The sequence below is a fragment of the Heloderma suspectum genome, chromosome 13, assembly GCF_057233095.1.
Source record: "Heloderma suspectum isolate Gila_16-S chromosome 13, 16-S_ref, whole genome shotgun sequence".
Taxonomy (NCBI): Eukaryota; Metazoa; Chordata; class Lepidosauria; order Squamata; family Helodermatidae; genus Heloderma; species Heloderma suspectum.
The window spans coordinates 25,885,592-25,912,302 of NC_139470.1; the positions used below are offsets into that span (position 1 = coordinate 25,885,592).

The following is a 26,711-nucleotide window of genomic DNA, read 5'->3' on the forward strand; positions in this document are numbered from 1 at the left end:
TGCAAGTCAATGGGAAAATACCCAAATTGAGTGGTCTGGATATCTGAATCTCACTTCGGATCTGGAACTGAGTCAAAGCGGAGGGGGTCTGAATTGGTTCAAGTCGAAGCGGGGCTGATTAGGAGGGTCCAAAGCAACATCCAAAATGAAGCAGCGGGTCCATGCACAGCCCTAGTATCTAGGCTCTTCTACATGTGGCATCTCCTACACTAGAAAACTATGTTGATGATTTAAAATAAAAATGCGTGCATAATGAGGAAAATGTTTAAAGTTATGCATAAATATTCTGTGCAAGTGCCCTCTTGCTTTTGTAATAGGTATGTATTAACAGTATATCAAATGCTGGGTCAAAAAGCAAAACACTTTTTCCGAAGTAAGAAGAAACCATAATATCTAGATAAAAGTCCTGAACAGAAAAATGAAATATTTTCTAGAAATGACTAGCATGAGTCAGTTAGATACTGTCTGGCCATGCAAAAGGAGCAAATAACCTTTTTTCTGGGTTTTAATTAGTTTCTTAGATAAGGATTGTAGGCCCTGATCTAGCTCCCCATTTCCCCAAGCAGTTGGTTAGTGGTGGCTAGAAGATGCATTGATAGTGTTGATGACTGGTGGTCACTAGCTAGTGGAAACTTCACATCTGGTTGGCAGTTTGATCTGAATGTAGCCAATGGGGAGAGGGGAAGTCTTGCTGTCTGGCAAGAAGCAGCCTTTGGAGGAAGCAGAGCTGCTAATGCATGCTGTCGCTTTGCGGAGAACTAATGTTGCTTTAATGGTGAGCACTGTATGAGTGGTTGCTTCCTAGCTGTTCCATGTATATCTGTAAATAAACAGAATTTGGAGGGAAAACAATGCAAGTATCCAGCATGCTGTCTTACAAGGAACGTGATCCTACATCAACTGCCCGTAGAACTTTCTGCTTGGGGAAGTAGATGCTTGGCTACTGTATCCTGCTATGGTTTGAGCTACAATTTGTATTTCCAGACCATGACATCCTTGGTGATAATTAACCAGGACACAGACACAAAACCAGTTGAAATGAGTAGAAATAAGGGAAAAAGGCAAAAACAGTGTGGTTCAGTTCTGGTTTACTTACACATCAAGGTGGCTGGCCACAATACTTGGCCATGGAAATTGTCTTGATCTCTCTATTTGTTTTAAACAGAATTTAAAACAGGAAACTACATAGAGTCCCTTAAAAATATGTACTGTGTATGGACAGTTAATTATGGCAGATAAAAAAATAGAACACAGAACCAGAAAGATGCCTACTAGTACATTATGGTGAAAGCTTCTGATTCCATGGCAGCCATCATTTCTGAGCTGCAGGAATTGAATCAACTGGTGTGCTGACCTTCCTTTTCTTCACTGGTCCACCTGCTTCCTCTTGGCTCAAAGTAAAGTCTACTCTCCGTGTCTGCAAGAGCCACCAAGGAAAAGATTATTGGAGCTTTAGTATTTTATTTATCTAAATCCTATACTGCCCTTCACCCACAAAAAGGGTTCTAGGGCATCATTACAAGATAAGAGAATACAACATTAAAGTAAGTAAAACATCAATCTGTAAAATAAAAGAAGAGGTATAAAACAACTCATCAACTAGTTAGAAACCAATTAAAATGCCTGGACAAATACTTTTTCACCTAAAAGAATACACCAGGCAAATATCCCTTGGGAGGGCATTCCAGAATCAGAGCTCTACCACAGAAAAGGCGTTTCCTTTTGTGCCTTCATAATACACCTCTCTTATTGAAGGCACTTGGAGAACAGCCCCATGCAGTTACCTTAAAGCACAGGCAGGTTGGTCTGTGAGGATGTGCTCCTCCAGGTATTTAAGTTCCAAGCTTTTTAAGGTTTTAAAGGTAAGCATCAGCATTTTGATTTGGGCTTGGAAGGGAATAGGCAGCCAATGTAATTCTTTCAGAATTGGTGTAATATGGTGCCACCTACTCAGAGCAGTTAGAATCCTAGCTGCTGAATTCTGCCTTTCACAGGCACTACGCTGTAGTGCCCTTGAAGCCAGGTGAATTGGAGGGAGCCCTCAGTTCATCCTATCCATGGCTCTGTGCTGGGAGTGTAGTTACCTGGATTTTCATGGAGGAACTGCTTGCTGCCTCAGCAACAGGCTCCCTCAGAGGACAGCGAGCTGGGGACTTGGCTGTCTTCAGGCGCCTGCCCTGCTCCAGACTGGAGCACCAACTTTCTCGCAGGCCAATATTCCCTGTGGTATTAGACCCCCCAGTGATAATGGATGTGATTGAAATGGAGCAGACACATACTAATGACTATGGGATGGCATTTGACATCACCCTGTCCCCTCCAGCAATCCAACAGGTGCAGAGGAGCATAACAGTGGATATTACTCCAATTTCAGATCTAAAAAAAATAACGGAAGGGTGGCAAACCCTATTATATCTATGTCTGCTATAGAGGACGCTAGCATTCTACTGTCTTCCCTCCCTGGGAAGGAAGAAAATAGTCCATCTGGCAAGGAGGTTAATGGTATGCCAGAGGAAAGGATAATTCAAACTAAGATTACGGATTTTGTACAGGGGCATGGGAAACTGGCACCTGTTCCAGATCGCAGCTATTTACCCCTCACAGATGTATATACCACCTCTCCCATTGACTTATTAACTGTGTCTTCAACAAATGATCAAGTGCTGGGTAGTATTTGTTTAAATAGATATATGAATGAGGACTTTGGTAAACTGAGAATGGGAAATTTTTTATCTACCCTGGCTGGAAGTACTGGAATAGTAGAGTGGAGTACTGGGAAGGAGATGAGAAAGGGAAGGTTGTTGATCTCGGCATGGCTGATGAGTCACCTATATTTAGTTGCTTTGATAAGGAGACGAAATCTTTAAGTCAGCATGTAAATCCTATTATGAAATCTCAGGCCAAACATGATGTTTGCCATAATCATATGAGTAATACCATTTTGGAAATTAAAGACTTAGTACTTGGGATGAAGGAGTTATTGGGACAAATAGTGGGAATGTTGAGTTCTACGATCCCTGGAAGTAATATCTGGGCTTTGTTAGATAGTCAGATAGAGAAAATTATAGAGGAACACCCACTATTACCTATTATTGTGTTGGGTGATTTTAATGGTAGAATAGGAGATAGTAATGCAGCTTTGGCAGGAAGAATTGGTTTATTGAATGAGGACCTGGTGGATTTAGCTCCTAGAGTATCAAAATATAAGATCATTAATGAACCAGGTATAAATTTGTTTAGGGTTATTTATAAGTACCAGTAACCAGTTAGCCATCTGTAATGGGTCGGGGATGGGAGAAATGGAAGGTCAGTTCACTTTCTCCTCTTCTGGAGGTGGCAGTGTAATTGATTATATATTGTTGTCACCCAGAGCAGTTCCCTATTTTAAGAACTTCCACATGGGGGATAAACCAGAAAGCGACCATCAACCCCAGCTGATTGACTTGGAAATTAACACATCCACGATGTTAAAGGAAAGGCAAACTCCTATATATACACAATATGGTCAGTGTAGGTTGAGATGGGACCTGAATGTTCAAAGTAGGGTAGGAAACCTACTTTTTAGTCCAGATATGATTGCTTGGAGGAAGGTGTTCCTGAAGAAGGACTCAGAGGTGTTGGATAACTATAATGATCTGATACAGAAGTTAAAGCCATTATTAAGTAAACCTAGTAGTCTAGGGAGTAAATATAAGCTTGGTGAAGAATGATTTGATGATGAATGTAGGAAAAAGAAACAAGAACTGAATAAGTATGCAAGGAAAATAAAACAAAATGGAAATGACTCTCTGATTTCCAATATGGTGCGACCACAAAGATAGTATAAATTACTATTAAAGAGGAAGAAAATGTTTTAATGTAAGCAACTTTGGCAAGAGTTAGAACAGGCTTCAGCTGGGAATGATTGTTAAATTTTGGCTTTTAGTAGCATAGAAATCTAAGCAACTGAAAGCTGATGTATTTTAGCTGATGAATGGGAAGCCTTTTTTGCTCAAGCCTTTAACTCAAAAATCTCCAATGTTGAATTGTATTCTCATATTAAATTCCCAGAATTGAATGAAACTGACCTGTGGCCTGTGGTAACATCTTCAGAGATTAAATTATTGATCAAGGCACTCAAGCATAATAAAGCACTAGGGGAAGATATGTTACCTCCAGAATAGTTTCTTGAGAACGCAAGTTGGTGGTACCCTGTGCTTGCCAGACTGTTTTTTTCATACATAAATACTCATGGGGTGCTCCCTAAGGGTTGGGAGACAAGTATAACAGTACCAATTTATAAGAAAGGAGATAAAAGTGACCCAGGTAATTACAGACTTATAAGTTTGCTGGACATGACATCAAAATTGTATGCACGATTCCTATTGATTAAACTGGAAGACTGGGTCGAGTCCAACAATATTATTGCAAAAGAGCAGGCAGGCTTCAGGAAGGGAAGAAGTACCATTGATCAATGTTTCATGTTAAACCATCTCATTAATAAGTATGTGATGGGTTCTAAGAAATATCTATACGCAGCATTTGTAAATCTTACAGCTGCATTTGATAGAATAAATCTGGAAAGGCTGTGGATAAAACTTTGGAATACAAATATTGATAGGCGGCTATTTACACTTATCAGAATATTGTATTCAGATACACATATGAAAGTGAGAGTAGGCTTGAATGGCCAGCTATCTGAGCCAATCCCACCTCAATGGGGGTACGCCAGGGCTGTTTATTAGCTCCTCTGTTGTTTAATTTATATGTAAATGTTGTAACATTGGAGCGTAAATATTCAGAATATTTCCCTGTTCTGCACCAAAACCTATCACTTTTGCTTTATGCTGATGACGTGGTCTTGCTATCATATACTCAAGTTGGTATGAGACGCTTATTAAAAAAGTTTGGAACAATCTGTTATAAAGAACATCTCAATGTAAACTATATCAAGACAAAGATGGTAGTGTTTGGGGCAAGCTTCCTTAACCACAAGTGGGTCCTGGATGGACAAGTAATCGAGCAAGTGAGACACTTTAATTATCTGGGGATATGGTTCACTGATAGGGCCAATTGGATGTATCATATTGCGGCTGTAGCTTTGAAAGCATTAAGATCTTTTCAAGCTGTCCTGGGTTTTACTAGAACCAAAGGTGGCAATATGATTACCCCTGCCTTGAAAATACATATGGGGAAAGTGCTCCCACAGTTGACTAATGGGGGAGCAAACTGGGGTCTGACAAAAACAACCCGGTTAGAAACTACCCGAAATAAATTTCTTAAATCACTACTTGGTCTGCCTCACTCTATCCCTACAGCCAATATTACAGCAGAGACAGGGATTATGCCAGTACAATTTCATGGGGTTTTTCTTTAGGTTTGTTTATGTACTATTTTAAACTTCTAAATATGGATGATTTTAGGCTTTCAAGAAAATGTTTTTAGAACAGTTGAAATCCTATGGACAGGCCACCTGGATAGCAAATTGTGAACACCAAATGTTAGCCTTTGGTTTAATACCTGGGGAGATCACGAAATGGACTCTAGATCAGATTCGTAAATATATAAAGAATAAGCTATGTGATTTTTACTCCCAACAAGACCTAGAGGCAATTCAAAATTCATTGTTTTCTCCTCAGTTGCGTTTTTTAAAATTAACTCATGGATTTCAGAAATATTTACAGGAGTCGTCAGTTACTTCATTTCGAAAGGCATTCTTGACATTGCGCTTTCAGTCTATGCCCTCGCAATACTTAGAAGGCTGCTGCTGCAAAACACCGGTAGATCAGCGCTTTGGTATATGCGAAGCCCAGGTAGTAGAGGACCTTCAGCACTATCCATAATATTGTTCTCTGTATTTGGGACCTTGAGCAAAATTTATATTGAAATTGCTAAGGGATATACCTGATGATGATGAACAAGCTAAAATTATATATTTGCTATCTGATTCTGATAAATTTCTGATGGATAGAGTTGCGAGATTCGCAGTGGCTGCTCAAAAACTGAGAACTTTTACTGAAACTAATATGGTGAAATGTAATTATTTAATTTGATGCTTTGTTGTAGTAGTTTTATTTCACACTTATTGCACTTTCAATTTAAAGAATTATTTTAAATTTTATTTATTTTTGATTATATTCTATTAGATCCCTAACGGGTCATTTGGGGGTTTACTTATATAAAGGTGTAGGGTTTTTTTAATTTTATTTTTAATAGAGATGTTTGTTTTAAAACTCTATTCTTTCTAGAGTTTCTATAATTATGTACTTTATAGAATTTTTATGTTTAATGGATAGAGTTGGAGCATCTATGTGTATGTATGTAGGGATATTCTTAGTTGATAAGACCATGATGGTTAAAACAACAATAAATAAAGAAACACTAGGGGCAGTGTTGGATCCAAGAGTATCCCCAAGCCTTGCTCTTTCAGGGCAAATAATCACGTAATATAGTAATGTGATACTACAACATTATAATATGTGTTATAAATCTAGACACATTGGCTTCTATATAACTTTAGTCCGCAGCAATGGCTTGCATATTTTCCACCTCCAAGGACCAAAATTTATCTGCTGAGGAACACCTGCATGAATGTACCTTAGCATGTTGCAGAGGATTCTGGGGAATATTCTAGAGCGCACACCCAGTACACCTGGGATACTGGATAGGCCTGCTGGATTTCACTGTTGCCCTGCTTGAACTGAGAGTCTGACATAGACGTACACACCCAACACCCTCCCTAGGCTGCATATCAGAGGAAAACCCCTAGTGATGGGGAGCCTGTTTCTTATGCAAGCTCGTCAGAACATTACAGATCTTCTCACCAAGGAACAATTGATAACCTTCTGAGGAACCCCAGGGTTCACCAGAAGAACATAGTTTGAAAACCACTGTTCTAGAGAGCTGTGGCCTCTTGAATGTGTTACAATGCTAAAATAAGGTAAGCCCAGTCAATCTCATCCAATCACTATGATCATTTATCCCTTGTTAGTATCCACTGTCCAAGGCTGAGAGTCCATCATCTGATTCTCATTTAATTGTGTCGGCATGTCAAATTGTGATATTAAAAACCTGGTGTTAAGAGTATCAGCTTTTTATATTTCAGTGAAACAGATATTTCATTAGTAGTCCTTTACTTACATCCAGGTGACGGGAATGTTTCAGAGAAGAGGGGCAACAACAGTGCCTACGCTATAGTCTATTCAAGGTTGACATCAAAGGTCATAAAGGATGCTACTGACATGCTGACCCTCCTTGATTACTCTTGGTTAGACTTCTAATTAAAAACATTATTAGTTAGAAAGGAAAATGTCACAGTACATAAAATACTATTTAAAAGTTATATAATAACCATTTAAGGTATCTTCGGTAGCCCTAAAACAATCCAAAGTGGCCTCAATTTGCCCCTCTCCTTAGTGCTCAGTAAGACATTCTTAGTTTTCCCATACTAACACTGTGGTGGAAAGCAGGAAGTAGCTCCTAAGTTTGTAGAGATTCTGGTTTCATATTTTGAGAAGCTTGGCTACAGATCATTTATTTATTTATTTTGACTGACAGCATGTTTGGAAGAAGGATACATTATGCCAACGAAGACAAGAGTTTACTTAGTTCCCAGTACAAATGTCAACTCAGCCGTGAAGTCACTGTTTAGCATTAGACTTGAGGAAGGTTTGTAGCTCAGTAGTACAGCACATGCAAAAGGTCCCAAGTTCAACCCCTGGCATTTCCAGATAGGGCTGGGAAATAGCTGTCTGAAACTCTAGAAAGCCAGTACCAGTCAAGGTCAACAATCCCAAGCTCGATAGATCAATGGTCTGACTCAAGATATGGCAGCTTTCTATGTTCACTATTCCCTCTCTCTGAGTCTCTCCCCCTGCTTGTAAAATGGGACTATTAACCTACCTTACAAAATTGTCGAAAGGTTTAATGAGATCACGTATGTGGAGTGCTTTGAACACCCTAAATCACTATACAAATGCTAAGTTTTGTTGGGGGTGGGGGGTCCAGACAGGACCAAGAGGGCTGTGCTAGCTTCAGGTCATAGGAAAGGGTGTTAATGTGTCATATATTTAATATATTTAATGTATAGTTTAATTTGAGCGAGGAAATGCAGAATGCTGGTTGTTGTTTTTGAAAAAGCGGAATACATGGATTATATACTGCTCTAGGTATAGCACATAAAGCGTTACATAGGCAAACCCCACCCTGATACCTCCCATGCAAGCTCACTGGCCCACACTTGCAATTTTACTCAAGCATACATAGAGCAGCAACCACAGTAACCACATTTCCTTTGCAGAAGGGCCCCAGTGCTTTCTTCTAGATTGTGCATAAATAACATTTTACCTTAACCAGAAAGTAAACTGTTTTTATAGAACAGCAGGAAACCTCAAATGGTTAGAAAGCAACCATTTCCAAACAAGTCCTAGGAGTAAATAGAATCCCAGATAGGAAGCTATGGGAAAGGTTTCTCTGTTAGTGCTGACTATCAGCAGTGATACCCTCATCCACACATCATAGAAGGAGGAAGAGTCCAGCTCTTGTGCAGGGGACTGTCTTACTTCAGAGAGAGATGTTTTTTTTTTAAAGAGTTGGGCATCAAGAACTGGAGAAGGTAAGAATACAAGATCCAGTTGACTGCCACCACTACCACCTGCCCACCCTCCTCAAATAGCTGGGGCTTTAAAAGGGCATAAGTAGAACTTCTGCTGTGCCTTATGCAGAGTTGGCTGGTCCAAGACCAAAACATTTTGGTGCCTCATGAAGAAACTGCCTGCAAATGGCACTTCCCTATAGCATGCACATACACTAATTAAAATGTGGCGTGTAACACCCTGGCACATTCTCTTGTACAAGTGCCATTGAAGCGAATGAATGCTACGCTGGTGACAAATGAAACATTGCCCGCATGCAAAATAAAGGCAGATATTATGGCAATATTATCCATCAGCCTATTCTCCCATGCAAATCTACTTTCAATGGGGCTTGTGCATGAAAATGTCCATGGGGCAGGTCACACTTGTCTCCAACTCTGCTACTCTTAATCGTGCTTGAAATCTACTACCACACCATGCCTAATACTTGCATTGAACACAGGGTTGGGCAACTTGTGGCCTTCCAGATATTTTGGCCTACAACTCCTATCATTCCTCTCATACACACATATTGGCTAAGTTGGCTAGGGCTGATGGGATTTGTAGGCCAAAACATCTGGAGGGCCACACGTTGCCCATCCTAGTATTATATGCTCCAACAGGTTAGACCAATTAGACTATATGACTAATATGGTCATGTTCCCACCACCAAAGGCAATCCACAATGGTGCTTGCTTGGATTCAGAACTGCACTTTACATATCACTCCAGCTAACAATGTGAGTGCTGGCCAGCTGCCATTTTCTGACATCCTTATTGGGACATCATTTGGCTGGTCCAGGGATGGCTATGTAGTTCTTCCAAGGGAACCACAGCATCTAAGAAAAACTCTTGAGTAGCTTTAATCATAAAGGTACAAAAAAGTCAGTTCTGAGGGGAAAATTGTTGTGTCATGGACTTCATTTTAGTTTATAGTTCTTTCTCTGCCAAGGTATTAGTTCAAATTAGAGGTGGGCCAAAACTTTCATCCCAGCTTTTTTGGTAATTTATGGGAGGAAGAGGTGAAAATGCCCCTGAAAATTGGGGCAGGGTGTTCTTTTAAAAAACGTTTTAAAAAACCTCATGAAGATTCGAACCACCATGATGCTCTATGCATCCTCCCGTCCACATTTCTGGGTTCAGAATTCACATGGGAATGACAGAACTGCCAACTGCTGTTCATTCTTTAACGTTTAAAAAAGATATACACCCACAGCCACCTCATCTAAAAAAACTAAGCTAGGCCAACCTCCCTGACATTTTCACAAATTTCTCCCTTCCTCTGAAAGTAGCCAAAGTCAGCTTTGAACTCTTGTTTAAGTTATGATGCTCCGGATGTGCTCCGAAGATGCTCTAGGAAGTTGCTGTCAGATACAGCACAATGATAAGAGTCAGAGATAAATAGTTGAGTGCCAGTGTTTGAGATAATTATTTTCTTGCAGGAAATGAATACATAAATCTCTTCTATTTTTCACCCATAGCTCTTCATACAGGGTTATTCTACCTTGTAATATTTTTCTGTGCTTGTACATTTTCAGATATCTTTCTATTAGGCCATGCATTTTCCTAATAAATAAAGTATTTTCTATGTATATGGTGCAAAGAACTTCATATACATTATCAGAGTAATCATTACAACATGCCTGTAGGGCAGGTTAGTATTGTAGATAGGGGGCTGAGGCTAATAGTGGCTCTCCTAAGGCCAGCTAGTGAGTTCATGGTTGAGGTCAAAGTTTATCTATTTATCTTATACATTTATACCTCCCCTTTCCAATTAATTGTCTGAGGCAGCTTATATCAAGACTACAAAGATCCATAAAGCCAATACTAACATAATCCAAAACATGGATGCCAAAACAATGAGCAGCAGTAAAGCCAAAACAATAATAACATCAGGAGCAAACTCAACCAGGGAAATCACTAGAGCATAAAATGGTTTTTATCTGGCAACTGAAGTTCGATCAGCATAGACAGCAGGTGCACTTCTTAAGGAAGCATGTTTCACAGTTGGGGTGTCACAGCTGAAAAGGCTTATCTCCAGGAACCACCCAACTAATTTCTGATGGTGGGGGTGGGGGGCACCTGGATCAAGGATCTTCAGGAAATAAGCAGGTTCCTCCTCAGGAAATAAGCAGTGTCACATAATGGCAATTGTCTTGCCTTTGCCATGCCATCACCAACCAAACTGGTCATGTGAATCAGCCACACAGATGTATCAAGCAGAAAAAAATATTAGGGAACAGCAAGCACTTCTGAAAACCCCAGTAACTCCAGTTTTACCAAATATGGTGAGGGAAAATACAAAAAGCAAGTGAGAAGTTAAGCCACCGCTTTCTGTGAAATTCTTTCCACATAAGCATCTCCACTGCCTTTTGAATGTGTTGAGATTTGAAAAGTGACTATGCAAGAAAGGCATTCTCATTTTTTTGAGATCTACTCCCAGGACAGTTCTCGTATTAGCATCTTCCTTTTCAGACAGACGTTGCTTCTGCACTTCCCTTGAATCAAAACAATGGAAGAGTTATCCCTTTCTGCTCTCCACCCTGTTGCTCCTCTGGAGCCATCCCTGGAAAAGAAGCCATTCTGCCACAAACAATGTTAGGGATGGAGATAATGGCTGGGGATTCCTGGAGCAGAAGGAGGGAAAGGAGCTGCTCTCAGAGAAAGTCATACCCACCCCCAGTACTGGACTAGGGGGTGGGGGTATATGAGAGAGAACTGAAGAGCTAGTTATTTATTGAGGGGGGATCACATTTTTCTAACAGCAGCAAATTGTTATTTGAGCAATTTCCCTGCAACAGGTGTGCCAGCTAGAGGACAGACACCATAACAGCCAGGCTAATGGAAGAGTATTAAATTTAACAATAAATGACCTAAATGTCACTCACAAGAATTTAATAATGCCTGTATACTTTCCCTGTACAGTCAAACAGTTACCCGGAAAACCCCTTATTTAGGGTGTGTAAAAAGCCTAGGAGCCAATCTACACAGCCAGTTCAGTGCTGAGAGCACATCAGGGTCGTTCATGACAGATGACGCTGTCGCCAATCCGCAGCAACCCTGCAGCTTCCCTCTGGAAAAGGTGCATTTTCGGAAAGTCCTTTTAATGCGTCATTTTTCCCTTAAATGCGGCTCCTGCACGATTCCACTGCAGTGTGCCCTGTCTCCCCCCCCCCCTCATTGAGTCCTGGGCATGCCTCTGTAACCTGGCAATGACATGGCCAAGGGGTGGGGTCGCTCCTTCCCCTGCGTCCCCCATTTACAGTAGGGCGCTTTTGGACACAGGCTTTCTTTCTGTCACAAATCCCTTGGGCCCCTCTTTCCTTAAGCTCTCTCACACACACAAAATGTGAGGCTTCAGTTTCACACCTTTAAGTCATTATTCATAGGTTCATTACAGATGCAAATCCTCGAAGACTCTCTGGCTATAAAGGAATGCCTCCAGGGGATTCAAATGGGATCACCGAAAGCTGCCCGCACTTTGAAAGTGAGGCTATCTGGCTAGGCTAGCTTAGGGAAGGAGGTCCCGCCCCTCGTGTGATGCTTCCCTGCGTAGCCTCCCACGCATCGCTAACCAGTTTGACTGTCTGAGGTCCACCCCTGATGTTTCCGTCTTGGCTCTGCGCTGCCGCCTCGCATATCTTAGGTCACAGTCCTCAGCCCCTCCCCCTCCTGCTCACTGCTTCTCACAGAGGGGGGGTAAGGAGGAAGCTTCATGCTCAGCCATCTGGGAGTTGGTAACCTGAGAAGCATACCTACCCATATATGAACTGGCTTGTGAAAATGCCTCCCCCAGTCCTGGCTGCTCCTCTTCTGAATCTGAGCTGCTAATTACCTCCCTGTGCTCAGAATCAATCCTGACACTTTCCCACTTAGCACTACTTCATGCTGTTTCATCCTTTCACTACATCGCTGTAGTGCTGTTTTCCCATTCACAATATGTAGCCAGTGCAGTAGCTGCTTTACTCATTCACAATATTTCCCCATTCATAATAGCACAATACCGCTGTTTTGATCATTCAGAAAAACACAGTAGCCGCTTTACCCATTCACAGTATATAGCCTGTTTTCCCCTATCACAATAGCGCAGTAGCTGCTTCACCCATTCAGATTATATAACCTGTTTTACCCATTCACAATAGCTCAGTATCTTTTAATCTTCCATAATATCCCAATGGTGGATGAGAGGGGAGAGGTGTGGGGTAAACTACAGGGGCTTAATTCAGCACTTCCAGTAAACTTCTCTGAGCAGGGAAGTGTGGACAGGGGTGGGAAACAAGTCTCTCTCATTTGCTGAGCAGCAGATGTTCAGTTTTATTCTACCTACCCAACCCCAAGTATGGGGGTTTCAAGTGCTGTGTGACCTGCGAAAGTGGGTTTTAGGTAGTGTATACTCCGCTTTTCTTGCATGTGCCCGTGACAGACCAAAGCAATTTCATGAAAATCCTAGGGGTGGACGAAAGTCACTTACCTGTCATCGAAGCTTGTTCGCGGTGGGGGGGAGGCGCTTCGCTGCTCCCCCTGCGAAATTCAGGCCGGGGGGGAGGCTTCCCGCCTCGCCCGGCCGAAATTCAGGCCGGGGAGGAGGCTTCCCGCCTCGCCCGGCCACGAACTCCAAAGTTTAAAAAAAAAAACAAAAAACGCCCCCGTGATAGGCTACGTGACGATTAACGTAGCCTATCACGGCTAGATCTGCAAAGTCAGCCGTGATAGGCTACGTTAATCGTCACGTAGCCTATCACGGGTGACTTAAAAAAAAAAAAGCGCATACGCTAATGGCGGCCCCCATAGGGAGCCGCCATTCCCGTTCCTTATTAATTCCCGTTAAGAATTCCCGTTCCTTAATAAGCGTTGCCCTTTAGGAATTCCCGTTCCTTAATAAGCGTTGCCCTTATTTTCGCCGTAGTCTACGTAAATCTTTACGTAGACTACAGCGACCAAATAAGGAACGGGAATGGCGGCTCCCTATGGGGGCCGCCATTAGCGTACGCGCTTTTTTTTTTTTTTTTAAGTCACCCGTGATAGGCTACGTGTCGATTTACGTAGCCTATCACGGCTGACTTTGCAAATCTAGCCGTGATAGGCTACGTTAATCGTCACGTAGCCTATCACGGGGGCGTTTTTGTTTTTTTTTCTTTTCTTGGAATGGCGGCGGCGGCAGCCGGTCAAAAGACCGGCTGCCGCTCCCGCCCCGCACGAACACCCGCTGAACCGCCGGCCGGACCCGCCGCCGGGAGGGACATTCGGCAAAGGTAAGTCCCGTCCCGGGGGGGGGGGCGGGGGGGCACGGAGAATTTCTCCCTGAAACTTGTTCGGGGGGCCGAAGACGTTGGCGCTCGGCCCCCCGAAGTTTCGGGGAGAAATTCTCCGCCATCCCTAGAAAATCCAGATATAGCCAGAAAGCGCTTCTCATTCCATTTCCATGTAGACTGGGCTGAGCAGTCTTGCTGCATTTCATTTCCTCGTTGTCCTGCTTAATGGTCACACATATCTTATATAGATGCTTTCTCCTTCTGGGATTGGAGCCTTGCATTTAAAACAAAGTTTCTTAATAAACTGCAGTTAGCAAGTTTACACTAGTACACCCATACATCAAACATTGTGATAAATGTGAAGCTGTTTGCTAACTGACAACAACAACAAATGGTGGAGGGGCCTTTAAGATGGTATTTTGAAATAGCAGAGTTTCATTTCTGCTAACAGGCAGCACTAGAGAAATTTAAAAGGGATTTAGTGGCAAAACTAAGCGTCTCACTATATGTGAAATGGCTGCTGAAAATGGAAATCATGTGTCTGGCTTCCCCCTCCATAATATCTAGTTGATCTCTGTCCTGATGTCATGACATTCTGTATTTCCAGACCCTCGCTCCACATCATAAGACAAATGTGATTTCAGGAAATGGTGAATTCAACTAAACATTACAGAGAGGGGGGGGGGGCACTTGTTTGCCATTCTTGGTGGCCACTGAACCTTCAGCACAACAGTTTGCATGGCTCTGGGTGAATGGGGGTAAGGGTACAATGGAAAAAAATGGTACCTGTAGCAGTGGGTACACAACACTCCCTTAGCCAGTGGCTGTATTGTAGCACTGTTCTCACACGCAGTGGCAGGTAGTCTGATGTGCACTCCAGAATGTCACTGTATCTCTCTTTCATAGCCCAGGCTACTAAAACAGTATGTCAGAATATGACATACGTTAAAGAACTTAGATTACTTTGAAAAGGTGAGATTTAGCTAATGCTGAAAATATATTAGGGATGCTTTGAGATGGAGTGCTCCTAGTGCTATCAGTCAGAAGACACTGCACAGCTATTTTGTCTTTTTTTCCTTAACAGATTTTCTGTGGTAAGAAAAAAATAAGAAGAAGCAGTGGAAAAACACAGAGGGTCACAAGTGGAGGATAAACTTGTCTGGACCACCTCTAAAATTCTGTGAAGGAAACAGGGTGATGGTGTCCTAAAAGCCTCACCTGAGACCTCCCTAAGAGAATGTCAGCATGAAAAATAAATGAGTGAAGCTGAAGTATTAGGATTTAAGCCATGATTTCAGCAGAAATAAGGAGCAAGCCTACCCCTACCCCACTCCCACCTCAGAGCAATAGCACCTCAGAACTACAATACTGTGTAGTTATCTTCTCTAAGCAAAGTACTTCAACTTATATCGGTTGTACTAGGCTGTGAAGAGAAACAGAGTCATTTACAAAATCATACATTCTACATTCTCTGGCTTCTCTGGCCTCAGGTACATTTTGCTGCACTTGGCACAATTTGAATCCATGAGATGTTGTGGTTTTGTTTCATTGCCACTCCCATGATTCCAGTGAGCTATGTGCTAACAACCATTTAGTGGGTTTACCTACTTCCTAATGAGAGGAAGGGAAAGTCCCTGTGATATGGAACAGAGTGAATGAATCATTCACAAAATAATGGCATTTCCAGGACAATGTGCTGCTTTTGTCTAGTAACCTAGTTTCCTTTTCCCCCTGAAGTGGTCCACATGATCATGTCTAAAGCTCTGCAAAACAGGGATCAAGTTTCCCCACTGAGAAAATGACCAGCAAAAATGAGAATTTGTGTGGGCTAGAAATTAATGACTTCCATACCAGAAACAATAGGGGACAATGGGCCCACATCTACTCCTTGGCTGTGGAGTGCCCAGTACTAATGTGCGCTGGCTCCTAATATAAGCCATCAAATGCAGATCTGGAAGAGGCATGAATCATGCCATTTTAATGAGGACCTCTGTTCAGTGTGTGTTCAGTGAGTCAGCACATTCAGATTGCTGACTCAAGGAAGAAGTGCAAAATCATACCCTTCCAATTTTTTATGCAAGAGATTCAAGGGAGCCCTGAGTGTTACTCAATGGTTCCTTCAGAGAAAATGTCATGTCACCATTTCAAAATAAAAAATTCCAGGAAAACTGAGGCAGTGAGGACATCATTACAGGACAGCAAACTGTCAGCTATTTAATTTATCATATGCATTTTGGGGATTTTCTGCTCCAGGCACTGAAATGACATGGGCTGGCACTGGGTGAATGGGTATCTTTTATTCCATTGGGCCACAACTGCAATACTCCTGCCCCCCTTAACTTTTCCTTAAAAAAAAACATGCAAGATGTGCATAGAAGCACAGCAATATCTTTTCCCACATATAATATAAATGTAATATAATGCATAGGAAAGAAGGGAAGCGAAAAGCAAGGGAGAAAGGGGAAGATATACCCAACTGAATGCAGAGTTCCAGAGAATAGCAAGGAGAGACAAGAAGGCCTTCTTAAGTGAACAATGCAAAGGAATCGAGGAAAACAACAGAATGGGAAAGACTAGAGATCTCTTCAAGAAAATCGGAGATCTCAAGGGAACGTTTTGTGCAAAGATGGGCATGATAAAGGACAAAGAAGGCAGGGACCTAACAGAAGCAGATGAGATTAAGAAGAGGTGGCAAGAATACACAGAAGAACTATACAGGAAAGATCTGAATGTCCCTGATAGCCATGATAGTGCGGTCACTGAACTTGAGCCGGACATCCTAGAGAGTGAAGTCAAGTGGGCCTTAGGAAGCATTAGTAACAATAAAGCTAGCGGAGATGACAGTATTCCAGCCGAGCTATTTAAAATCCTAAAAGATGATGCTGTTAAAGTGCTGCATTCAATATGCCAACAAATCTGGAACACTCAACAGTGGCCACAAGACTGGAAAAGGTCAGTTTACATTCCAATTCCAAAGAAGGGCAATGCCAAAGAGTGTTCAAACTACCGCACCATTGCGCTCATTTCACATGCCAGCAAGGTGATGCTCAAAATCCTACAAGCTAGGCTTCAGCAGTATGCGAACCGAGAACTACCGGAAGTACAAGCTGGGTTTAGAAGAGGCAGAGGAACTAGAGATCAAATCGCCAACATTCGCTGCATCATGGAGAAAGCAAGAGAATTCCAGAAAAACGTCTATTTCTGCTTCATTGACTACGCTAAAGCCTTTGATTGTGTGGATCACAACAAACTGTGGCAAATTGTTAAAGTGATGGGAGTACCAGACCACCTTACCTGTCTCCTGAGAAACCTGTACGAGGGTCAAGAAGCAACAGTAAGAACCAGACATGGAACAACCGAGTGGTTCCAAATTGGGAAAGGAGTACGACAAGGCTGCATATTGTCGCCCTGCTTATTTAACTTATATGCAGAGTACATCATGAGAAATGCCGGGTTGGATGAATCAGAGGTCGGAATTAAGATTGCTGGGAGAATTATCAACAACCTCCGATATGCAGACGATACCACCCTAATGGCAGAAAGCGAAGAGGATCTAAAGAGCCTCTTGTTGAGGGTGAAAGAGGAGAGTGCAAAAGCTGGTTTGAAACTCAACATTAAAAAAACGAAGATCATGGCATCTGGCCCCATCACTTCCTGGCATATAGAAGGGGAAGAAATGGAAGCAGTGACAGATTTTACTTTCTTGGGCTCCAAGATCACCACAGACGGTGACTGTAGCCATGAAATTAAAAGACGCTTGCTCCTTGGGAGGAAAGCTATGGCCAACCTAGACAGCATAGTAAGAAGCAGAGACATCACCTTGCCGACAAAGGTCCGTCTAATCAAAGCTATGGTTTTCCCAGTAGTAATGTATGGATGTGAGAGCTGGACTATAAGGAAGGCTGAGCGCCGAAGAATTGATGCTTTCGAACTGTGGTGTTGGAGAAGACTCCTACGAGTCCCCTGGACTGCAAGGAGGTCAAATCAGTCAATCCTAAAGGAAATCAACCCTGAGTGCTCATTGGAAGGACAGATAATGAAGGTGAAGCTCCAATATTTTGGCCACCTAATGCGAAGAGAAAACTCCCTGGAAAAGACCCTGATGCTGGGAAAGACTGAAGGCAAAAGGAGAAGGGGACGGCAGAGGATGAGATGGCTAGATAGCATCACGGATGCAATGAATATGAACTTGAGCACGCTCCGGGAGAGAGCGCAGGACAGGAAGGCCTGGCGTGCTATGGTCCATGGGGTCACGAAGAGTCGGACACGACTGAACGACTGAACAACAACAACAATATAATGCATAGGACAGGAAGGCCTGGCGTGCTATGGTCCATGGGGTCACGAAGAGTCGGACCCGATTGAACGACTGAACAACAACAACAACAACAACAATATAATGCATATTATTATCTTCATCTTTGAAAAAAATGAACCCTATCCCATTCCCTTTGTGCCGGACTTAAGTATTGCCTGGTTGAGCACCGCTTCTTTCTCCCATGCCTGCTATGATGATTAAGCAGACATTTAAAACAACATTTAAAGAAATATTATTATGATCTGCAAAATCACCAGTAGCATAATTAATATAACACTTTCAGGGTGTTCAAAGTCCTTCACGTACATTATCTCAGAAATTCTTCCATGTAAAGTATGACTATATTTCAGATCAGAGACTGAGTGAATTGCCTAAGGTGAAAGTGAGCCTTTCTACACGAAGCTTTTCTTGTGTGCTCATGATTGTTCACCCATGGTAGTTTGAGGGTCCTTTACATGACATCGTCTTTCTCCAGCACCCCTCCTGTGCAATGCAACCATTATTGCAGATTTTTTTAGATCAAGGAAAGTGCAGCATGTTTCTGAATGGCGTTATATTTATAGCATGTAATTGCGCAATTCCGCAATACCACAGCATCATCTAGTGGCTGTATAATGAAACACAGAGAAAGGCAGAGAAAGAAAACCCCTGGAAAAAAGCATGTGTAAAGGAGCCAATCTTAATCCCGCAAAGAATCCAGAAGTAGAAACCCTGGTGCAGGATAAAAGCCTCATGTAGAAATGCCCTCTATGGCAGAAGCAAGATTTGCACATGGCACTTCCCAGCACATGGTTCAGTCTCTTGGTCTCTGTGTCAAATCAGCTCTCCTATGACTGCATTGACTGCACACACTGTGGGGAGCCAGCATTGCAGAGAGCACAGCCTGTGCTGGTCTTTGTCAGTTATATGTCTTAATGGGGGGACCAACAATGGCTTGAAGCCTCTGCATACGTAGATGGTGAGGACTGGAACCCACCTGATTCCCAAAATTAGAGCCATCCAGTTTGAGGAATGGACAGCATTCATATCAACACTCAAAAAGGAGACATTTGATTTCCCCAACTCCTTCTGAGATATTCCATCACCCTTGTTACAATATGAAGGAACTACTGGGGTTAGCCTGAATGGGTTGTGATGTTAGCAGCCAGTTGCAATGTTGAGATATCAAAGACTCCTTGATAAGGAACTGGTTAACATGTGAAATACAGGACACTAGAGTATGACAGAGATTGCTGAGGGAAGCAGACTTGACCTTAGGTAAAGGCTTGGAGATTTCCAGGGCAGTTGAGTTGTCCAAAGTCAAGATTAGAGCATAGATATGGCATATCTCCCCTTCATGGATCACTGCCTTGTTGTGGCGAAGGGGCTTGCGTAACTCAGTGAAGCCATAAGCTATGCTGTGCAGGGCCACCCAAGATGGACAGGTCATGGTGGAGAGTTCTGACAAAATGTGGTCCACTGGAGAAGGAAATGGCAACCCACTCCAGTATTCTTGTCAAGAAAACCCCATGGAACGTATCACAAGGCTAAAAGATATGACACCGGAAGATGAGCCCCTCAGGTCGGAAGGTGTCCAATATACTACTGGGGAAGAGCAAAGGGAATTTCCAAGTAGCGCCAGAAAGAGTGAAGCGGCTGGGCCAAAGCCAAAAGGACACTCAGCTGTGGATGTGCCTGGTGGTGAAAAGAAAGTCAGATGCTGTAAAGAACAATATTGTTTAGGAACCTGGAATGTCAGATCAATGAATCAAGGTAAGCTGGAGGTGGTCAAACATGAGATGGCAAGATTGAACATCGACATCTTGGGAATCAGCGAACTAAAATGGATAAGCATGGGCGAATTTAATTCAGGTGTGGGCAAGAATCCCTTAGAAGAAATGGAGTAGCACTCATAGTCAACAAAAGAGTGGGAAAAGCAGTACTGGGGTACAATCTCAAAAACGACAGAATGATCTCAGTACGAATCCAAGGCAAATCATTCAACATCACAGTAATTCAAGTCTATGCCCCAACCACTGAGGCCGAAGAAGCTGAGGTTGATCGGTTCTATGAAGACCTACAACACCTTCTAGAACTAACACCAAAAAAAGATGTCCTTTTCATCATAGGGGATTGGAATGCTAAAGTAGGAAGTCAAGAAATCACCGGGATAACAGGCAGGCATGGCCTTGGTGTACAAAATGAAGCAGGACAAAGGCTAATAGAGTTTTGCCAAGAGAACACACTGATCATAGCAAACACTCTTTTCCAACAGCACAAGAGACAACTCTACACATGGACATCACCAGATGGTCAATATGGAAATCAGATTGATTATGTCCTTTGCAGCCAAAGATGGAGAAGCTCTATACAGTCAGTAAAAACAAGACCTGCAGCTGACTGTGGCTCAGATCATGAGCTTCTTGTTGCAAAATTTTGGCTTAAATTGAAGAACATAGGGAAAACCACTAAACCATTCAGGTATGACCTAAATCATAACCCTTATGAATATACAGTAGAGATGAGGAATAGATTTAAGGGATTAGACCTAACAGACAGAGAGCCTGAGGAACTATGGATGGAGGTCCGTAACAGTGTTCAGGAGGCAGCAACTCAATCCATCCCAAAGAAGCAGAAATGCAAGAAAGCAAAGTGGCTGTCTGATGAGGCTTTACAAGTAGCTGAGGAAAGAAGGGAAGCAAAAAGCAAGGGAGAAAGGGGAAGATATATCCAAGTGAATGCAGATTTCCAGAGAATAGCAAGGAAAGACAAGAAGGCCTTCTTAAATGAACAATGCAAAGAAATCGAGGAAAACAATAGAATGGGAAAGACTAGAGATCTCTTCAAGAAAATCGGAGATCTCAAGGGAAGGTTTTGTGCAAAGACGGGCATGATAAAGGACAAAGAAGGCAGGGACCTAACAGAAGCAGATGAGATTAAGAAGAGGTGGCAAGAATACACAGAAGAACTATACAGGAAAGATCTGAATGTCCCTGATAGCCATGAGAGTGCGGTCACTGAACTTGAGCCGGACATCCTCGAGAGTGAAGTCAAGTGGGCCTTAGGAAGCATTAGTAACAACAAAGCTAGCGGAGATGACAGTATTCCAGCCGAGCTATTTAAAATCCTAAAAGATGATGCTGTTAAAGTGTTGCACTCAATATGCCAACAAATTTGGAACACTCAACAGTGGCCACAAGACTGGGAAAGGTCAGTTTACATTCCAATTCCAAAGAAGAGCAATGCCAAAGAGTGTTCAAACTACCGTACAATTGCGCTCATTTCACATGCCAGCAAGGTGATGCTCCAAATCCTACAAGCTAGGCTTCAGCAGCATGTGAACTGAGAACTACCGGAAGTACGAGCTGGGTTTCGAAGAGGCAGAGGAACTAGAGATCAAATCGCCAACATTTGCTGGATCATGGAGAAAGCAAGAGAATTCCAGAAAAATGTCTATTTCTGCTTCATTGACTACGCTAAAGCCTTTGATTGTGTGGATCACAACAAACTCTGGCAAATTCTGAAAGAGATGTGAGTACCAGACCACCTTACCGGTCTCCGGAGAAACCTGTACGAGGGACAAGAAGCAATGGTAAGAACCAGACATGGAACAACCGACTGGTTCAAAATTGGGAAAGGAGTACGACAAGGCTGTATATTGTCGCCCTGCTTATTTAATTTATATGCAGAGTACATCATGAGAAACGCCAGGTTGGATGAATCACAGGTTGGAATTAAGATTGCCGGGAGAATTATCAACAACCTCAGATACGCAGACGATACCACCCTAATGGCAGAAAGCAAAGAGGATCTAAAGAGCCTCTTGTTGAGGGTGAAACTGGAGAGTGCAAAAGCTGGTTTGAAACTCAACATTAAAAAAACGAAGATCATGGCATCTGGCCCCATCACTTCCTGGCATATAGAAGGGGAAGAAATGGAAGCAGTGACAGATTTTATTTTCTTGGGCTCCAAGATCACCGCAGACAGTGACTGTAGCCATGAAATTAAAAGACGCTTGCTCCTTGGGAGGAAAGCTATGGCAAACCTAGACAGCATAGTAAGAAGCAGAGACATCACCTTGCTGACAAAGATTCGTATAATCAAAGCTATGGTTTTCCCAGTAGCAACATATGGCTGTGAGAGCTGGACTATAAGGAAGGCTGAGCGCCGAAGAATTGATGCCTTCAAACTGTGGTGTTGGAGAAGACTCTTACGAGTCCCCTGGACTGCAAGGAGGTCAAATCAGTCAGTCCTAAAGGAAATCAACCCTGAGTGCTCATTGGAAGGACAGATACTGAAGCTGAAGCTCCAATATTTTGGCCACCTAATGCGATGAGAAAACTCCCTGGAAAAGACCCTGATGCTGGGAAAGATTGAAGGCAAAAGAGAAGGGGATGGCAGGGGATGAGATGGCTAGATAGTATCACCAGTGCAATGAATATGAATTTGAGCACTCTCCGGGAGAGAGCAGAGGACAGGAAGGCCTGGCGTACTATGGTCCATGGGGTCACGAAGAGTCGGACACGAATTAACGACTGAACAACAACAAATGGCATATCTATTAAATTAGACAGGATTACAGCCCTGGAAGGAACCTGTCCAATATTCAGTTGGAAAAGACTAATCAGCTTTTAAGAATGTATAATCACGCTACATCAAAACCAGTGCAAAAATGCAAACTCAAAATTTCTAACCCAAAGACAAACAACCTTATTTTTTTCTGATTTTATAATATGAAGGAGCCACTGGATTCAGCCTGAATGGGCTGTGCTTCCTAGGAGGAATCAGGAAGTAGTTAAGGGCAACACCCACTGTTTCTGGCCTGAGAAGAGAGAGGCCGCAGCCTGAGAAAGCTCTGTAGAAAAAGCCTCTTGTTTAAATAAAGTGTAAAAGTTTGTTTATAAATCAGAGTGCCTATAAGGTGCTCTGTACAATGTGACAGGATCAACACCACCTTTGTAAGGAATACCTGCATTGATTCCAATCACTTTCCTAAAAACAAGTTCCAACTTAGTACTGGCACCATCATGTGACACTGGGGATTGACTTGAAGTGCAGCCTTTGGGATGGGACAATTAGACTTTTGGGTGGGAGTTGAACATGTCATGCATTCTTTAAAGAATGGGTTGGTTATCCCATACACGAACACTCCCCTAAGCTATTTATAGCTATAGAACCAGCTTTTCAATAGTTACTCTGTCATAGCAGCCACTGTAATGGTAGAAGAGCTAGCACGTTCCTGTCAGAAAAGAAAGTAAAGCCACATTCTCCAGATGAAGCTACCTGCTTCAGACATCACTATGGAGGGTGAGTGCAGAGGGATAGATGGGGGTGAGATAGATGAAGGCAAGAACTGGTGTTTGAATGGGCCTGGAAGACTTTTTAAAGCAGGAATGCCAAACCCCTTTCAACCTGAGGGCCACATTCTATTTCAGAGAAGCTCTTGGAGGCCACATTCAAGTGGTAGTCACGGCCAAAGGCAAAAGTGAGTGGGGCAAAATGCAAAAGAGGAGGAGCCAAAATGCCAAAACCCCAGCGTATTTTAGCTTGAAGCTCCTATTGCCAGTAACTAAGCCTTAGGAGAGGCATTTCAACCTTTTAGAATTGCAGGGGGGATGCACAAAAGCTGAGAAACCACCAAACAACAGGTGGTCAGGGAACAGGATGGAGCCAAGGGAAGGGGACATGGCCTTCTGGGGAATCCCTGAGGGCTAGATTGGGACTCCATGTGGGCTGGATTTGGCCTGTAGCCTGAGGTTTGACACCCCTGTTTTAAAGTGTTGGCCCTAGAGGGGAGAGGTGTCATTTGTGCTCTGCTTTAGGTAGCAAAATGTCTTGGGCCAGCACTGGATGGTAGAAAACCGGCAGATATGACTCACATTTACAACACAGTGATGCTCACCTGGTGCGAAATCTTAGCACAAGGTATTCTTTCTGCCTCTTCTGCTCCAGCCTTTCTAATTGTTTCTAGAACATAAACATGAAAATCTCAGATAGATCTGTGCTTTTAAAAAAATACTCTTTATTATTAAAACATCTAAATAATATACCCTTGAAAATAACAAACACAAAAAAATTGGCTACACACCAGATCAATTGATCAGTGTTCTCCTAGTAAATGGAAAAGGGATAAAAAAATATAATAGGAACATAGGAAGCTGCCTTATACTGAGTCAGACCATGAGTCCATCTAGCCTAGTACTGTCAACACTGACTGGCGGCAGCTCTTGAGGGTTTCAGGATTCTTTCCTTGCCCTACCTGGAGTTGCTGGGGATCAAACCTGGGACCATCCGCATGCAAAGCATGTTCCCTATCACACTAAGCTATGGCCCCATCATACACCATGTGTATGATGGTGCTGCCTGGACACTCACAATTTTGGCCTGCTCACAATTTTGTACATATTTGGTTGCTACTAAGGTATTGCTTGACTATGAATTTTACAATTTTTCTACAGACCAATGCGGCTTACTTTGTTTTAAGTGCATGAAGAGTATATTCTCACTCTTTATATAGCAATTTTATGCTGCAAGTATCATACTTGGAAATATGTTCCACTGAAGTCAATGGGACTTACTTCCAAGCAAACATGATTAGGACTGGGATATGAATGATCACATCATTTTACTATCCGTATTTTGTTTGTATTAATAACAATCTTGTGTAGTAAATAAATTCTTGTGTGGTAGATTATCTTGTGTGCCCCATATTACCAATAGGGAGCCAAGGCTCAGATATATTACCTTACCTGTTGAGGCTATCCAGTGCATCTAACACTTAGCAACAATTTGAACCCAGAGCCACTGGACCATTCTGACTACACTTCAATGTGTAGCAAATTCTGCTATTTGCATCTCTAGTCTAGAATACAATTTACTAACAAGGCCTTTAGGTGGCACCATTTCACTTGCTATACTCGCCTTTTTCCAGACACTAACCAAGAGGGGAAATGCTTTTTCTTAGCAGTTTACTAGCACCATCTAATTGGAAAAGGCAATTGAAAGCTGACATTCAAAAAGGAGCAGAGAGGCAGGGAAAGAACCTGGGAGGTACCTAGACATAATGTCCAGACCAAATGGTTGCTTGTGATATTAGCACACTTTCCATCTCTACAGTCTAAAGTGCAATAGTTATTTCAAGGCAAGAATTGCAGAGATTCTGAACTAGGGATACTGCCAGTGGGACTGAGGTGACTTAGGGCCAAGCCAGATGTTACAACACTGTAATTTCCCCCTAACTTTTAAAAAACTAAAATCAGCATTGCAGGGATGGGGGCAGGGTGAATTAAAAAAGGAGGGATAGCGTGTGTGTGTGTGTGTGTGTGATATTCTTTTCTGTTCAAAATCACCCCTTTCAGGGAAAATATAGGGATAAAAACAACCTGAGTGGGAAAAAATCCCAGATGCTTTTGGTTAAAGCAAAAAGGTTCACACAAATCAAAGCATGATTAGCAAACTAGCTAAAAGTGGGCTAGATGAAACAACTATCAGGTGGATCTACAGTTGGCTACAGGATCGGACTCAAAGAGTCAATGGGATCTTCTCAAACTTGGGAGAGGTAACGAGTGGGGTACCGCAGCTCAGTCCTAGGCCCAGTGCTCTTCAACGTTTTTATTAATGACTTGGAGGAGGAGGTGCAGGGAATGCTGATCAAATTTGCAGATGACACAAAATTGGGTGAGATAGCTAATACCTTGGAAGACAGAAACAAAATTCAAAGTGATCTTGATAGACTGTAGTGCTGGGCAGAAAACAACAGAATGACATTTAATAGGGATAAATGCCAAGTTCTGCACCTAGGAAAAAGAAACCCAATACACAGTTACAAGATGGGGAGTACTTGGCTCAAAAATACTACAAGCAAGAAGGATCTTGGAATTGTTGTAGATCACAAGCTGAATATGAGCCAAAAATGGGATGTGGCTGCAAAAAAGAGAAATGTTATTTTGGGCTGCATTAATAGAAGTATAGCTTCCAAATCCTGGGAAGTACTAGTTTCCCTCTACTCAGCACTGGTTAGGCCTCATCTGGAGTACTGTGTCCAGTTCTGGGCACCACACTTGAAGAAGGATGCAGACAAGCTGGAGAGGGTTCAGAGGAGGGCAACAAAGATGATCAGGGGACTGGAAACAAAGCCCTATGAGGAGAGACTGAAAGAACTGGGCATGTTTAGCCTTGAGAAGAGAAGACTGAGGGGAGATAGGATAGCACTCTTCAAGTACTTGAAAGGCTGTCACAGAGAGGAAGGCCAGGATCTCTTCTTGATCATCCCAGAGTGCAGGACACGGAATCATGGGCTCAAGTGACAGGAAGCCAGATTCCAGCTGAACATCAGGAAAAGCTTCCTGACTGTTACAGCAATACAACAATGGAACCATTTCCTAGGGAGGTAGTGGGCTGTCCCACACTGGAGGCATTCAAGATGAAGCTGGACAGCCATCTGTCAGGGATACTTTGACTTAGATCCCTACATTGAGCAGGGGGTTGGACTCAACGGTCTTATAGGCCCCTTCCAACCCTACTATTCTATGATTCTATGTTGGCTTTACTA

General features: G+C 42.6%; 1 protein-coding gene across 6 annotated transcripts in view; it reads right to left on the bottom strand.

Annotated features, from left to right (window-relative positions):
- Positions 1-1,071: 1,071 nt before the first annotated feature.
- HORMAD2 (HORMA domain containing 2) overlaps positions 1,072-26,711 on the bottom strand; it is a 51,913-nt gene continuing 26,273 nt past the window's right edge. For 4 of the 6 annotated variants that reach the window (XM_084819354.1, XM_084819355.1, XM_084819353.1 and 1 more), the window contains exons 12-13: positions 24,063-24,127; positions 1,072-1,417 (exon numbers count right to left, since the gene is read on the bottom strand). In XM_084819354.1, the coding sequence (XP_084675480.1) occupies positions 1,313-1,417; positions 24,063-24,127 (170 nt within the window). In that variant the 3' untranslated portion in view covers positions 1,072-1,312. The remainder of the gene's footprint in view (positions 1,418-24,062; positions 24,128-26,711) is intronic. The other 2 variants (XM_084819357.1, XM_084819358.1) reach the window with 1 other exon arrangement.